The sequence below is a fragment of the Nanorana parkeri genome, unplaced genomic scaffold, assembly GCF_000935625.1.
Source record: "Nanorana parkeri isolate BGI_ZX_2015 unplaced genomic scaffold, ASM93562v1 scaffold363, whole genome shotgun sequence".
NCBI classification, from domain to species: Eukaryota; Metazoa; Chordata; class Amphibia; order Anura; family Dicroglossidae; genus Nanorana; species Nanorana parkeri.
In genome coordinates, this window is record NW_017306631.1 from 31,396 (window position 1) to 48,708 (window position 17,313).

A 17,313-nucleotide genomic window follows, 5' to 3' on the forward strand; every position below is an offset into this window, starting at 1 on the left:
TCTCACACCAATAAAACCTCTGACTGGGTAGAATCGGCAATGCCTTGAATTGCACAACTCAATGAGATGCACTTTTCTGCCCATGTACTATAGGCCCAGACATGAAAGTTACAAACACTCTTCAAAGACATTCATCACTTACGGCAGACTTACAACACATATTTTCAGCATTGTAATTCCCCATCCAAAATAAAGATTGAAGGCTGGCAAGGTAGATCTATTTTCTTTTAAAGACAATTAGGCATGTACAAAATAATTCATTTTAATGACTACGTGCGATACAATGATGAGTTTAAAACGACTTGGAGATGTTATTAGAAGCTTTTTTCTTCAGCCTAAAGTGACTTTAAAATGGTTCGTATCACAGTCCCAGTAGACCGTGTTCAGTTTACCAGTCCAATGAGCACAAAAATAAATATATATATATTTAAAAGGGAACACAAAGTGTCATGTTAAGTTAGCACCTTGTCCTGAACACCTTTTTCCATTAATACACAAGTAGGTTTCTTCTGGGTCTATTGCTTTTTGGGAGCATGTCAGTACTGGAAGGCTGCGGTATAAGTGGAATGAGGGTGTGGGCTAACACTGAGACATTCTTCATGAATAGCGAGCTCTGACTCCACCACACTTTACAGTCAGTCCAAAAAATGTGGGGGCTCGTCCGGGAGACGGCCGCCCCAGTTTATCTGCAGGAAGAACGTGTGCTTTTCGGTTCGCTGTTTTTGATCGCACGTCAATAAAATTATTTAATCTTACAGGATTTAGCAATAAGCCCTAAAAGTTATTGTCCTCACATTTACAGGCTGTGAACTAGACAAATATTTCAGGAGTCTTTCATTCTCAAGTCCAGCAAATAAAAGCTCTCGTCAGTCATAATTTAGGGCAGATAATGTACACTTAAGTTAGCCAAAGTCATCTCACGTACGGAAAGTATGCTGTTCAGTGCCTCAGAATAAAATCTCTCCAAGTCCCTGTATGACAAAGTTGCTTCAAGTTCTGCTGGTACCGTGGCTGGCACTCCTTTGCACATGCCCAGCAAAGTACCTTTTAGCTGGCAATCACAATCCAGTCAGTGGCAGCTTTCACGATAGTTCAACATACAAAAAATACAGACAGAACCGCGAAAAGCTCCGACCCCTTCATGGGAAGGATGTTCTGAAATCGCTGGGAACGTTGCAACGCTTTCTCCTGCCTTGGTACAAAATGGAGGAACTGAGGAAATGACGGACCCTTGACCTGAGCGTGGGTTGCAGCTGCATACGGTATCTTTCACAGAGAAAATAAGATTTAATTTAATTTCAGTCCTCGTTGACAGCTAAATTGAACGTGATGAAATCAAGAAATGGCCATCTGGAAATGGGAGGGGGAAGGGGGATACTTCAGTAAATGCCGACAGAACCATGCAGGTGTGGAAGAGGTTGGGAGGTCCTGTGGAGATCCATGAAAACCCCAGGGAGTATCTCCTTCATGAAACCGATTCCTCCAGCATAACAATATTCATATCCCTAAAGTCTGCGTGGTGAACATCATATGCAAGTGCCGGGCTGTGCGGGAGGTTGGTGCTTCCGATTCCTTACTGCTCCAGTCTTCTCTTTGTATGCTAATGGCATCTGCTGTGAAATGTCCACCAAAGCGCTGGCGACTGCTAGCCCTGGGTATAGAGGAAAAAAAAATATATACATCACAAAACGTACACACATTACATTCAAGATACAAACTGGAACAAGCTCAAGCATGACGTACAGCACTTACCAGTTTGTTTGTTTGTTTTTTCCTGCAAGTGGCACTTCAGCCACATTTCATTTTACTTATACCAATAAGGAGTTCAATCTTTTTTGCAGCCTGTAATCCTATACTGAAGATTTACCCCTACTTCCTGTCCCCAGACAACTAGGGCATTGATGACAGTTGAACTTCCTGTTTTTCCCCACTAGAAACCATTGACCATATTATAAATCTTCGGAAAGTCCACCTTAGTCTGATTATATGGACACGGGTGTCGCAAAGAAAGACTTCAATCTGCTGTATTTCTATTGTGGGGACATCCTCTCACTTCCTGTGCCATGAATGAAGCCGTATCATATATCGTATCAAATATACCAGGACCAGGCAAAAGGTCAGAAAGCCGCGATCCTTGAAGCGTGGGGAAACAAAAGCCAGCTCCCTCTCTGTAAATGAGGGCAATGCTGTCAGCTGAACGTCCGGTTTCTCTTTACTAGAAAGCATTGGCCATAATATAAAACTTTGGAGTCTGATCACATGGTCACTGGCTCCCTAGTGCATTCCTCTAGACAGGATGCTCGGCACACAGCAAAGCCCTAGGTGTCACGGGGACAGGAAATGAGAGAAAATGAAATGTCATCTGTCCTCACTGGCAGGATCGCGAGGTGAATATAAAGGGAAAACTTCTTAAAGAAAACGAATGCAGCCACATCTAATGACTGGTAACTTGCAATTATATTACATTTGTGTTCTTCGGTTTTGAAAGGCTTTACTTGTTTTTTTAATGCATGATATATATATATATAACATCTCCTCCTTACCGAAACGTCTTCAAATAGGAATCTAAAGCATAAAAAAAAAAAGAAACATTCCCATACGTTTAAAATACAAAGTTCCTGACCTACCTGACTGACCTGGAGGTGGAATGCCCCCTAGACCACGAGGCAGTCGTACAAATATTGAAAGGACGGCCGCTTTGTTCCCACAACATGGCTCCAGGGCGATGGGCTTAGGGACAGTCTGACAAAAGAAGAAAGTTGAGAGATAAATATCTGCGAGTTAAGATTGAAGTGTCAATAATGACATAACACCAATATAGTCCGCACCATTTACAGCCCACAGACACTATTCGCTGGATCAATGTAGAGTACAAAGTAATCCTCATGTGTCCTGTTTCACAATTTGTTAAACTTTGTTATTTATTTAACGCTTTTTCGGTATAGGAGTACTGATATTTATATTTCATTACTCACCGATACAGAGTGCCGATACCGGTACTTCCGGTAGCATGGAGCTGGCTTCCTGGGCAATCAGGAAGCAGAGCAGCGTGTCATTACCCCTGCCGAGCTTCTTGATTGCCGAGAAAGCCAGCTCCATCCGGTTTGGCTGGCTCGATGCTGATTGGCCGGTAAGCTAGCATCCCAGCTAATCAGGAAGCCGGGAGGCAGGTCATTACCTGCGGCCCGGGTTCCTGATTGGCCGGGAAGCCGGCTCCACGTTCCCTTGTGGCACTGCCGGTCATCTCCCTCTGAGCGGAAGTTCCGGTATCGGGGGTTAGTATCGGAGCATTTGGGTGGGTATGAGTAATCGCCCGAATACTCGGTATAAGCCTACATCCCTAACTTAACCCTTTATGTTTTGGAACAAGTATTACTTTCAGCACCAGATTTACCACTAGACATAGCAAAACAATGTCAATATGAAGCAGAGAGAGACATTTTCCTGCATTATCACCACACATTGTTGTTAACCTATTATCAGTAAAAAAAATAGTCATCTTATATAAATTCCACTCCGGCTGTAAAGATTGTGAGCTGAGCGACCATGTATCCGCTGATAGCTCAGCTCATGGATTCTCCCTGCAAAGAGCAGTCTACGCTCCCCACAGAGATTCCTCCTCCTCCACCCTCTGTTCCTCCAGTACTCATTGGAGGGACAGACAGGGGAGGGGGCAGGCACAGCTGGCTCTAGAGAGGCACAGCAAGCTGTCAATCAGGAAGCCAGGTGGATCCCAACAATACTATCGAGACCCTTCCTGGCTGCAGCGTGGCTCGACAGTGTCAGCATATAGTGGGCAGTAGCCCATCTCCAGGAGAAGTAGATGGCTGTCTAGGCTTGAAAAACACTCATTTTCAGGTGTATTCATGCGTTTCTATTGAACTCTACGGGGCCATAAACACCCCGTTCTGTTTCAAAACTAGCGTGTGTACTTTAATAAGCATCAGGCATCAAGCTACAGGTGCCCAAGCGCTTATATGCAAACTGGCGGAATTAAAGCCATGGGACTGTGGTTACTGAGCATTTTGGGGCTATGAGCTTCAAGCTCCAAAATGCTCAGATGTGAATCAGTGTTTATTCAGCTTCTAAAGGTGCCCATACACCTTGCGATTATCGCACGATCGTACGATAATCGCAAGGCGTACGGAAGGTGTGCGACCGTTTTTACTGTACGGTCGCACGTAAGATCGTACAAGCTTTTAATAAGCTTACGACCATCAAAAGTCTTGCGGTGGTCGTAAGGTGTGTGGGCACCTTAACAGCTGAGACACACCGAATGTTTACATTAGAGGGCTGGCAGCCTGCCAAGATCTTCTCTCATAGAAAAGAGCTGAGATTTCAGTGCCCGTGTTGTGAAAAATCGCAGAGAATTTCTCCACTATGCCTACAGCTACAGAGGTGAATGAAGGCTTGTTTTAAATATGTATGTATCATATGTAAATGCTTGAGTGGGCATAGACTAGTGGGCACAGTTTAACTTCAAGATAAACTTGTTAAAAAAATATACTTCATTATACGTATTTACCGTTTAATAGCCTCGTCTCCGAGCAGAATGCATAATTTTATATTTACATAGAGTTAGTCATATTTGCTCATTTCATATACAAGCTCTGCTTCCAGCCGAGTAGTGCAGCACAGTGTTCTTTGCTGTTCCCCAGTGTCAGAGCAAATCTATCGGTCTGCTCAGCATGACTGAAAACCATGTTCTCAAACTTAAAGCATAAAACAGTAAGCAGATAGAAGTCCTAGAAAAATGACTTTAGGGTGAACGCTGCATGAGAAGTGTTGACTCGGACTAGGTTCATGCTGCTGCGATAAGGCAGCTCACTCATTTCAATGGTTTATACATGTACTATTGTGACGCAGTGCACCACATGAAAGTGCATCATCCTGCATTGCTGCATTGCGATACGCTGCAGCATATGTCTATTAGCAAGGCGCATTTGGGCGCCATTAAGAATCAATGGCACCACAGCACATCAACACGTAATGCAGGTGTTTTGGGGCTTTACCACCACACAACAGAGACTATACTTTGAGGGTAGATTACTGAGAGAGTCCGAGTCTGGAGCAACTGTGCATTGTAGTGATATAATATACGTCGGGTGTATAAATATATAAATAAATATATATTTATATTTATGTGCGTTGTGAAAATCCAGGCAACCTCAGATCTTTCCCAGAGAGTAGCATTTAATCCAAACAAAAGCAGATGAACAGGAATAGTCCAACTGAGTAATAATAAAATAAAGTAAAATAATGAAGATTGCCAGTGAGTACCCTTCTCTATACCATCTCTCCCTCCCTCTTTCTCTCTCCCCCCTCTTTCTCTCTCCCCCCTCTTTCTCTCTACACCCCTCTTTCTCTCTCCCTCAACCCCATTTCAGTCTCTCCTTGATATACCCATTTTCCTCATTCACTAAAATGTGGAAGAAGCCGATTGGTTGACCAGAGAAAAACTTTTGATCTTATTGTTACCAAACAGATCGTAATCACAAACACAAGACTCTGCTGGTGCCACCAAACATCTTATCAAAGCCATTAACATATGCCTCTCCCTTTTTGCATATTGTTTGTGGGGGGAAGAGTTTGTTATTTACTTAAGCATTCACCCGAAATATACCCCTAATATATCTACTTCAATCATCATTTACAACATGCATGGCAGCCAATCAGCTCCTGGCTTTCATTTTTAAAGACTAACTGAATAAGATAAAGATGGACGCTGATTGGTTACTACTGCTTTACATTCTGCCTGCTCCAGTTTTAATAACCTCTCGCCCCTTTGTATAGCTGTGGTTCAAGTTAGAAGCTATAAATTATAAGTATCTAACGGGCAGAAGTGTTGGACTATACACTACCGGTATGAACTTTTTTTTGTTCAGTCACACAAGCTGAAGAAAAGACACTCGATTCCCCAAACCGCAATAAACAGCAAGGATGGGGAAATCTGCCCTGGTGGGCTACTGTATTCAACAACCAGCGGCTGAACACCCAAAAAGCATATCTGACTGGCTGCAAGCGCTATTCGGGTGAGAATTTTCAGACCGGCTTCTTCGGCAAGAGCCCACTTAAAAAAAAAAATCAAGTTTTGTGGAATGGAAGTATCCCGGCAGGACCACACAGCTCAAATTTCAGGGGATCCAGCAGAAGCTGGCCAGCCTAAAACACTTCCTGTCCTAGGGTCAAAATGCTGCATAGACATGTACAGTGATGTAAAGTGAGTGAATGTTGTCACCCTGGGACAGGAAGTGTGTTACTGGCAGGATCAGGTGAAACTAAGGTGGAACCCCCTCCTCCCCAAAAAAGGAACACATTTATGTTATATACCACTATGGAACCTGCTGCCCTGGATGGATTCTGGTTATTTCACCATACGCCATGGCACTATGTATTCACACACACCAACTGAACTACGGGGAGGGGACAAGTGACAAGACATTGAGCAGTAGGATCTAAACATGAGGCACATACAAGCCAAAAATGGCTAATGAAAGTAAAATATTTTAAAGTGACACTAAACTCAGGATTAATCTTATAAATGCATTCAGGTACCTCAATTATTAACACACATGTATCTTATTTGTCTATCACTCGGCTGTAGATCCTCCAATCATCTCTGAATTGGTGCTGACACTGTCCTTCCTTCTGGAGGGGGGCTACTTTTGTTCCCCATGGTCCCTGTGTGTGTTGTACAGTAGTCACTGCTCCAAGCTCACTCTCGTGACGGACTACAATCTCTATACAAATGAGCAAACTGAAAGTAAGATTGTAGTCCATCACAGGAGCGAGCTTGGAACACACACAGGGACCATGGAGAACAAAAGTACCCCGCCACTAGAAGGAAGGACAGTGTCAGCACCAATTCAGAGATGATTTGAGTGTGTTTGTTGTAAAGCTCCAGGCTCCCTCCTGTGATGGACTACAATCTCACATTTAGTTTACTACTTTCTATTGAGATTGTAGTCCACCATGGGAGTGAGCTTGGAGCGGTGACTACTTTACAACACACGCAGGGACCATGGGGAACAAAAGTAGCCACCCTCCAGAAGGAAGGACAGTGTCAGCACCAATTCAGAGATGATTGGAGGATCTACAGCTGAGTGATACACAAATAAGATACAGTATTGTACTTGGATGTATTTTTAAGATTTAAAGAAGAATTAAGTGTTTTTTTGGCATATATCTATTGCCAGTAAGCAGTAGATATATGCCCCAATATAAAAAAAAAAAAAGTGGCAAATTCCAAAAAACTTACCTGTGGCGCTTGCTCATGCTGTAAAAGTCCTGACCCCGAACGCTGTGAAGGAGTAAGTATGGGCAGGTGCATGCGCAGTACAGATCATCGGAGGAAAGCACCGCTGGCACTGAATGGGCGCAGCGGTGCAGCCAGAAGCGTGCATGCACAACAGACTCCGCGGGACCTGAGGAGTTTGTGGTGGATCAGAGACCGGCACCAGCGATGGAAGGACTTTGAAAAACGAGTGGAAGGAAGAAGCTGTTCGGATCAAGAGGCATCACACAAGTCTTTAAACCAGTATTTGGGGGGAATTGTAGCTTAATGTCACTTTAACCCCTGGGTGCAATGTCACTTTAACCCCTGTGTGTAATGTCACTTTAACCCCTGGGTGTAATGTCACTTTAACCCCTGGGTGCAATGTCACTTTAACCCCTGGGTGCAATGTCACTTTAAATGGTTCAACATAATTTAAAGGCAGCCTGTAAGAATAAAAGTAGAGTGAACATTGCAGACTTGATTTTAAAAGTGCACTAAGGCAGACTTCCCCCCCCTGGCTTCTCTACCTACAGAGTCCAAACCCAAAAAAGGAGCTTAGATATTTTCACACTTCCCTACCAATACCATTGATGTATTCCAATGGGCTCAATGTACTAAAGGAATCGAGCATATTCACTTTGCTTAGTGACTGAGGTCTATTTAATTCCTCTTCCAAATGCTGACATACTATACACAAGCCAAATGGAATTCCTACTGAAAGCTGGAGAGGGGTTAAAACCTGTATTAGGTTATACTGTTGTTTCATTCACTTTCTGTTACACCACTGGGAAAAGAAGACAATGGGAGGATCCCCTCAACAGGGACACAGAGGTTCCAACCCTTGTTTGTAACATCAATTCATCTTGTCCGTGGGTAGTGTAACAGCCATCATCTGGAGCACTGCAGTAATGATAAGTCTTGCTTCTTACATCAGAAAGCATTGAAAGGTTACGATAGCTATTATCCATAGGTATGCATGCGATCACACTGATGTCCAAGCCCCCTAATTACCCCCATTATAAATGGCTCGCTCTTTGCCTTGGTGTAGAGTCGGTTACCCTCCGTAACGAAGGGCCCCCACCCGGCGCCAATTATTAGTGAATAAACTGCGGCATTGTTGTGTGGGCAGCAACCAACAGCCACCATTAAACTATTTAAAAGGCTTAATGGAAAAGCAAATGTCAGGCCAATAAATCAGGCTTGCGGTATTTATGTCTTCTATTACACCGGTATAATTCTATTAATGAATTAACATCCAGCGTCATGCAAATTAGTGTTTTATGACCCCGCGGAAAGATAAAAGCAGGGCCGCGATTGTTCCAGGAGGCATTTTTCATTTATTTTCAATAACAGCACATTGCGTCGTAGATAATTTGTCTCCAGTTTTTACAACGCTGCTACACGTGCCTACTGCAGCTCTATATCCCGATTACTTTATGGGGCCTTCAATCTTACGCTCGTATAGATTTACGGCCACGGGCCGCCTTTCTGGACACTTAGGATGCAGATGTTCGCTTATTTGTCATTGGCCATTAAAGAAAAAGAAAAGCAAACTTCAAATAAAAGCAGGATTATACGAGAAGGCTATGAACAACAAGAAACTGTGACATGGAAACATTTCTGGATTTGAGTCGAAATAAAGTTTATATGGTGGATGTGAAATGGGGATTTAAAGGGAAGCCATGAAAGGTAACATACACTATATTGCCAAAAGTATTGGGACACTGCACCAAATCATTGGATTCAGGTGTTCCAATCACCTCCATGGCTACAGGTGTATAAAATCACGCACCTCGGCATGCAGACGCTTCTACAAACATTTGTGAAAGAATGGGTCTCTCTCAGGAGCTCAGTGACAACAGGCGTGGTACCGTGATAGGTTGTCACCTGTGCAATAAGTCCATCCGTGACATTTCCTTGCTATTAAATGTTCCACGATCAACTGTTAGTGGTATTATAACAAAGTGGAAGCCACTGGGAACAACAGCAACTCAGCCAGGAAGTGGTAGGCCACGTCACATGACAGAGCGGGGTCAGCGCATGCTGAAGCGCACAGTGCGCAGAAGTCGCCAACTGTCTGCAGAGTCAATAGCTACAGACCTCCAAACTTTGTGTGGCCTTCAGATTGGCACAACAACAGTGAGTAGGGAGCTTCATGGAATGGGTTTCCATGGCCGAGCAGCTGCATCTAAGCCTTACATCACCACGTGCAATAAAAAGCGTGGGATGCCGTGGTGTAAAGCACGCCGCCACTGGACTCTAGAGAAGTGGAGACGTGTTCTCTGGAGTGACCAATCACGCTTCTCTGTCTGGCAATCCGATGGACGTGTCTGGGGTTGGCGGTTGCCAGGAGAACGGTACTTGCCTGACTGCATTGTGCCAAGTGTAAAGTTTGGTAGAGGGGGGATTATGGTGTGGGTGGTTGTCATTCAGGAGTTGGGCTTGGACCCTTAGTTCTAGTGAAGGGAACTCTTAAGACATCAGCATACCGAGACATTTTGGACAATTTCATGCTCCCAACTTTGTGGAAGTGGGGATCGCCCCTTCCTGTTCCAACATGACTGCGCACCGGTGCATACAGCAAGGTCCTTAAAGACATGGATGAGCGAGTTTGAGGTGGAGGAACTTGACTGACCTGCACAGAGTCCTGACCTCAACCCGATAGAACACCTTTGGGATAAATTAGAGCGGAGACTGCGAGTCCGGCCTTCTCGTCCAATATCAGTACCTGACCTCACAAATGGTCCAACATTCCCATAGACACACTCCTAAACCTTGTGGATGCCTTCCCAGAAGAGTTGAAGCTGTTATAGAGGCAAAGGGCGGGCCAACTCAATATTGAACCCTACAGACTAAGACTGGGATGCCATTAAAGTTCATGTGCGTGTAAAGGCGTCCCAATACCTTTGGCAATATAGTGTATATTAGAGCTGCTACTGCAGACTTAACCCTGAACACTAACTTACTATCTGAACTGTACTCATCTTGAACCAATAGTATCAGCACCTAATGCTGGCAGTGCTGTGCTGAACACTCCGTAATCCAACCTTAGAGACACCAGTATCAAAACCTTTATATCAGAATTCCTGCTTCCACCCAGCAGCAGAGGCAATTCTCCTTCATGCAGGATAAATGATTAGAGGGACCCGTGGAACGAGATGGATACCCAATTAAAAAAAATTAAATTACTTTAAATTTTTCCTATTATATGGCATGTCTTGGGCCTGAGCGATGGCATTGTCACACGGACGTCAGGGGTCTGTAGGGATACTTTACCAAGTGGCTGGTTTCAATGACTAAATTAACTTAAATGAAACCCGTGCCGAAAAGTTTAAAAAGCAGTTACCACTGCTGACCTCTTTATGCAAATTCTACTTGCCTGGTTTCAAGTCACACAACTGAAACACATGCAGACCACAGGCACAAGCATGCTTGGACTTGTATTCCTTGGTGACTTCATGCTGGGGCTAGAAGTCCCCTGGTGACCGTACAGGCATGCTGGGATTCTGGAGACCACAAGTATACTGGGACAGCTCCCACTCCCAGTATACTTACAGTCTCCAGAGGACCTCACAGCATACCTGTGAGGTCACCTTGGGACTTGTAGTCCCACTATGCCTGTAAAGGTCACCAGGGACTACAAATCCAAGCATGTATGTATGGTCACCCAGAGTCTGCAGGTCCTAGTATACTTGTGGTCTCCGGAGGAACACAAGTCCCAGCATGCCTGTGAGGTCTCCAAGGAGGACTATTAGACTAGTGTAGAAGGAATTATGGAATAGACCATTTGTAGAGTCCAAGCATACATATACATTTTGATTATGAATTATTATGAATTATTCAGCTTGCGCAGCCCTACCTTGTGTCTGGCTGACCGGCTGTGCTCTCTGTCTGCCTCCGTGCCTGCAGGACTTGTGTGACAGGCCATGGGGATGGAGATCACTCTGCAGAGGAGGCAGCACACAGGACACAGGCTGGGGACCTGCTGCTACTAAACACTGACCACTCTCCCTTGAAGACTCCTGATTATGGGCCACAATAATTGGCCCCTGAATGTTATTACTGTTAGTTTCTGTTTTATAGTCATTGGTGCACTTTGCAGGGTTTAAGGCTCAGAATAGTTCTCTGGGAGGGAAAAGGTAGGAGCGTTAGCAGGTGAAAGGAGAGATGGGGAGAGAAGATGTAGATTAGTCTAAGGTAGTATTAAACTCTCCAACTTTTCTTCAATGATGGATCCAGATCACACAAATTTACATTGCCCTGCAGAGTATTTTTCACTTAGGCTCCATTCACACCTATAGTTTAGGTGCGTCAGGAATCCCTATATACACAAACTATAGGTGTGAATGAGGACTTACAGTCATGTTTCTGAACAGCTCCAACTCTCTCAGCTCAGCTTCCTGAACTTTCTGTTGACTACAAGATCACAAGTGACAGAGCAGATTCCAGTAGCTGTCCATCTACCAGCTTGGAGAAGGGAAGAGGGAGGAGCAAGGGAGTCTGTTTCCTTACACAAATGTCCATTGCAAGTGATTTAATCAGCACTTGAAAAAGCTTAACAACATTGTGGGGGGCGGGTTTTAGCAAAACTGGAGATGACAAAATCTGGACCAGCTGTGCATGGTAACCAACCAATCAGCATCCACCTTTCATTTTCAAAGCTTAAAGGAGAAGTATGAGGTGAGTGCTTTTCACTCACCTCATAGTTCTAGCCGACCTGTGACAATGAGACTGCCACAGGTCGGCTCAGTAGATCGGGAAGTGAGCGAACACATACCGGCGTTCACTCACCTCTCGATCCTGTCACGGCTCTCTGCCGTGACAGGGGAGGGGGCTGGATTCCCCTCTCCCTGCTCTGATCTGCCAGCGCTGACTGGCGGAACGGACGGGGGAGGGGGCGGGTACAGCTGGCTCTGCCTCTAGATAGGCAGAGCCAGCTGTCACTCACGCAGCTGGGCGGATCCCGTCATCTAAGTCGGGATCCGCTCCGGCGTCTCAGTATACCGTGACCTGTAGCTCGCGGTATACTGAGCTTAGGGTGACGGGAGGACGCTAGTTTGTGTCCTCCCGTTACCCTAAGGAGAACTATGGGGAAAAACACTGACCCCATAGTTCTCCTTTAACTGAACAAACTGAAGAGAGAAGCAGATTTGGTTGTCAAAGGCAACTGCTCCAGTTTTGATAAATCCCCCCTTTGACTTTAATATGACTTTAAATGGATTGCAGGTTGCTGGCCAATGTGTCTAGTTGGGTGCAGTTGAGACAAAGTATCCAGGCCTATAGGATTGTTTTACGGGTATCTCGGGTAATTGCCATTTATTTCTCACTGATACTGGTTTTATTTAATCGATTTTTTTTTTTTTTTGCAAAGTTCAAGGTTTGGTTCTTCCAGGAACTGGCTGTCTTCTCCTTGGTGGCAGGGAACATGAAAGGACATGAGTTTAATACTTTTATGGGGGATGCCATGGATTGGCTTCTTAAGCATCACCTTGACTTGATCTTTTCTTAAATTACAGTGATGAAATAAATGCGACCGAAGTGAAAGAACACCGGCTTCACATGCCGAGGCTGCCTAGCTTCCTGAACAATCAGAAAGACAGGCGGCAAGTCATGAGGTGCTGTCCGGCTTCCTGATTGGTCAGGAAAGCCAGGCTGCTTAGCAACAGGTGAAGCCGGCTTCCTAGCCATTCAGAAAGCCGGGCGGCACCTCATGACCAGCCCCACGGTTTCCTTATTGGCTAGAAACTGGCTTCAACTGTTGCTAAGCAGCTTGGCTTCCTGACCAATTAGGAAGCAAGGAGGTGGGTCATAACCCTTCGACTCGGCTTCCTGATTGGAAAAAGAGTCGGCTTCATGCTCACTCGGCACTTGCAGTCAGAGGGAGATCTCCCTCCGACCGGAAGTTTCCGGTATCAGAGTTAAGTATCGCAGCATTTGGGAGAGTACTCACACTCGCCCAAATACACGGTATCGGTGCATTCCTAATTGTAACTGTACTGTCTCCCTCCATTTTGTAAAGTGCTGCGCCAACTGTTGTTGTTTGCTATATAAATCCTGCAAAATAATAATAATGTAGTCTGTAGAGTAATATGCAAAATGTCAATACGCATACAGGACATTAAATAGTTTTGATATATTTGGTCTACATCTAACTCTATCCCTACAGGACAAAACCCGACTGAATGGGGAGTTTCATACATTCTTCCGAGGTCATGGGAGTGCTACTTCTAACCACAAGAGGGCGGTATTGCAAACTACCGCATGACAATAGAGAATGCATCTCCCCTACAGACTGTACACATTATTTCTTCATTCCGCACTGGATGTCCATGGACAAGCTTACATAAAAATTCCCTCCAAGTCCCTATCTCTCTCCTGCCACTTTCTACGTACAGACTGTAATTATCTTCTGCTCTCTTGTATCCCCCGATGAATAAACTATATTAAAAAGCATAACAAGAAAGCAGATGGAATATAATGTACTTGTCATTGAGAATCACAATGCCGCACGCTGTTTTCTTACACTTGAGGAGGGATAGTGTAGTCATCACTAGCTCCACCACAGTTACCAGTTCTGATAAAGAAAGGAATTAATTTGCCAGCTTGCAATTTGGACTGGAACTCCCCAGATAACGTTCACAGAATTTTACTCATTGGAGATAATTACTGGAGATTACACAGCTGCACATTCCAAGAAAACTTTAATTAAAGGGGAAAAAAAACAAAAAACCCGCGTTAATCAATGGTGAAACAATGCTCTGTCTCCTAGGAGTTAGCATCTTAATAGTATTTGGGTCCGACACGGGCTGTACGTCAAGTGTGGCCATTTCAGGTCACGAATGCTCACATGAGAAAACAAAAACCCTAAATACAAGTCCATTTAATCTAAACCAATACCAGAGTTGTTAGAGCCACTGACTGTTGTACACATTGCTTGCCTTCTCTGTGAACCAGTGTGTTCTGGAGCTGCCAAAACTGCACGCAGCCACGGACTGTTCATTTTAAGGGATCTTACACTGTGGTTCAAGGCTAAAAGCCAGACTTAAAACTAGAAGAACCAAGTGTATTATTCTTTGAACCTTGATGGCCTTCAAGTATTTCTTCCAGGCCTGTGTGGATATCCATCATTAAAAGAGAACTACGGGGTAAGTGTTTTTCCCCATAGTTCTCTTAAGGGTCACGGGAGGACATAAACTAGCATCTTCCCATGACCCAAAGCTCAGTATATCGCGGTATGGCTTTTGAAAAGTATATTTCGATGAAAGCTTTTGTTTTCAGCTTTAAGTTGACCCCACTGCCTCTACAAGATCTTTAATTTGGGGGAAAGGATTTGAAAAAAGAAAAATGTGCAATTCCTGCACATTCCATTGTGTTTTGTTTCTACGAAATGCTGTACAGAATACCTGATGATCTGCCATAAATCCAGGGAGTCACTAACTTCTTGTAGTGAGCTGACAACACTATCTTTGCTGCACTGAAATCTCAAGCAGTGTCCTCAGTCCTGCCCCGATTTCTTCTCTGCTGAAATTCTTCCCTTCTCCTCACCTCCATAATGTATCATGGTCATCAAGCTAGAAAGAATGCTTACCACACTGGCATTGTAACAATGCTAAGTTACCATCAGCATGGAGTGGGCGGGGTCAAGTTTGTTCACCATCAAAGCAAAAAAGTTTAGAGCATTTCTACACCCATGCCTGTGTGCCCTTAGACTGAATGGATGTTTATAGGACAGTCTTAAGGTAAGCTCCTTTGGGGATGGAGACTGAAGTGAACAGTTCCATGCATTCTGTTACAAGCTGTAATACATGTGGGAGTTAATTAAAGGAGTTGTAGGGTCCCAGCATATCCTTGTAATAGGAAAACATCGTAGAGATGTTTCTGATAATACAATCAAAGCTTACATGAAAAAATCCCTTTTATGTAGTGAGTGCTGCCTTCTGTCTGCCCATCACTTCCAACGGCCTGGATTCCCAGTGTGCTTTGCATTTCTTTCCCTGCTGCTTGTGATCCAATCTTGATTTTTCAAGACTACATAGCCCATCATGCATTGCTTCTAGCAAGCAATGATAATGTTACATTGTTCAGATGGTAGGCTTAGTTAGACTGGTGACACAGGAAGCTCATATTCACAGGGCTGAGTGAAATGGTGTCAGTGCATTGAGGAAGTCCATCCTATGGGCATCTTCAGTACCTAAGTTTACAAACTTCTAGATGGATCTGGTTATTAGGCGTGGGATAGAACTTCTGGCCATTCAATATAGAAATACAGATGCATTTTTAGTCATTGACCAGAGAAACCCTTTTAAAGGACACAAAGAAGTCTACTGACAAGTTCTGCTTGTGTACAGACAAGCATTATGTACGGATGGTTTTCCTCTGCCAGTGTTTTGTTGGCGTGCTTGTTCCCAGAACACGGACAAATGGTGGATATTCTTTTATGGATAAACTCAAAGCGCAATGATAAAAAACCCTTTCTAGTTCACACATGAATTCCTTCTAAACATCCTCACATTAGTTTTCAGTTCTGCCAGTGTACCTCTCTGAAACCTGTTTTTCCCATCAAGATCCGGCAGCTACTACCAGAGTGCTTCAATGGCCTATAAAGGTACTTCACCAGACAGAGGAACAGCGATTGATGGAGATTACCCTTTAGTCAGATCCTTTGGAACAAAGTGAAACTTATTTCAGAGAGACACACGTGAGGGGGTGGATGTTTGCTCCTAGGAATGCTTTAATATTTAAATGTAATCCTTTTAAATGCTACACATACAGAGGTAGAAGTTGATGGACCATTGTCTTTTTTTCAACACTATACAATGCACCATATGCTATGTAACTATCTACTATGTGACATTTAATATGTCTGACAGGTTAGCTTTAAAGGTGAAATAAGATTTTAAATGGGAGTAGGGGGCAGAACGTAAAAGGGAAAATACCATAAAGTCACTCGCACTCCGTTTGTAGATAGCAGTCAATCTCCTTCAGGCAAACAATGGACTAGTTTGGGCTTTATCCGGTCAGGAGTGCGATGAGATCTACTACATTTAGAACTTAAAAGGGTTCTCCTCCACCTCTCCCAGCCCCCCGCTGCACATACCTTTGGCATACCTATGGCCTGTGCACCATACTTCACAGCCCCGCAAAACCTGGTCTTGGAAGTAAAAAGCACTTCTCACTGGTCAGTGTTGTCATGTGACCATGCTGACCAATGAGTATGTACCTTGTGCGAGCACTACGCTCATTACAAACTGCAGGGTTGTGACGTGCGCTGTATGGACTGTACACCGGCTAGCGGAGGCATCACACAGCTATGAGCAGCAAGGACCGGGAGAGGTGGTGAGGTGCAGTCGGTAAGTTCATTTTTTTAACATTTCGTGACAAAGTGATCCCTTAAAGGGGAACTAAACTCCTGAACCTGTGCCCAAAACAGGCAGGCAAAGGACCAGTCACTGATATTGCTTGTGGTCCCATTGCAGCTGATCTTTCTCCATTTACTGACTTACTGTGGCTTGTTCTGCAATGTGTCCCTGAATAGAGGCAGCCATATTGGAAGAGGCAGGGCTTTGCTTCCTTATGTCAGAACCTCCAGTGAAAAGCACAGTAGTGACATCATCAAATCTCACCCCAAAATGAGTTAGATACGCCATCATAGGCAGCAGTACTTTCGATCTCATACTGCAGAGATCTAGCTATGAGGCTGCAGGCACGTGAATGCCTGGGCACCCTCACATACCAGGAAGTGACTTTTTCAGGAGGAATTCCAAACAAAAATGTACATTTTTAAGGCACTGCATAGGCACAATTACCATTTTTCTGAGTTCAGGTCCACTTTAAGGGGGATGAAGGAGGGATGGGTGGGTGCAGGATCAGGTAAGGAGGGTGGGGCAGTGCTTTGATATCTTCAGTATTGCAGGCTTTGAAAAATGTTGTCCACCTCTTTGCATAATGCAGATACACAGCAGGAGTGGAGTGATCGCAGTTGAGCATTACTTTACCAATCTTTGGCTGGTACAATACACACATTATATATATATATA

The 17,313-nt window shown here is 44.2% G+C and overlaps 1 protein-coding gene across 1 annotated transcript in view; it reads right to left on the reverse strand.

Moving 5' to 3' along the window:
- Positions 1–719: 719 nt before the first annotated feature.
- Positions 720–17,313, reverse strand: part of ATRN (attractin) — a 164,788-nt gene continuing 148,194 nt past the window's right edge. The window contains 2 exon segments of the mRNA XM_018558854.1: positions 720–1,651; positions 2,628–2,742. Of these exon segments, the coding sequence (XP_018414356.1) occupies positions 1,527–1,651; positions 2,628–2,742 (240 nt within the window). The 3' untranslated portion in view covers positions 720–1,526.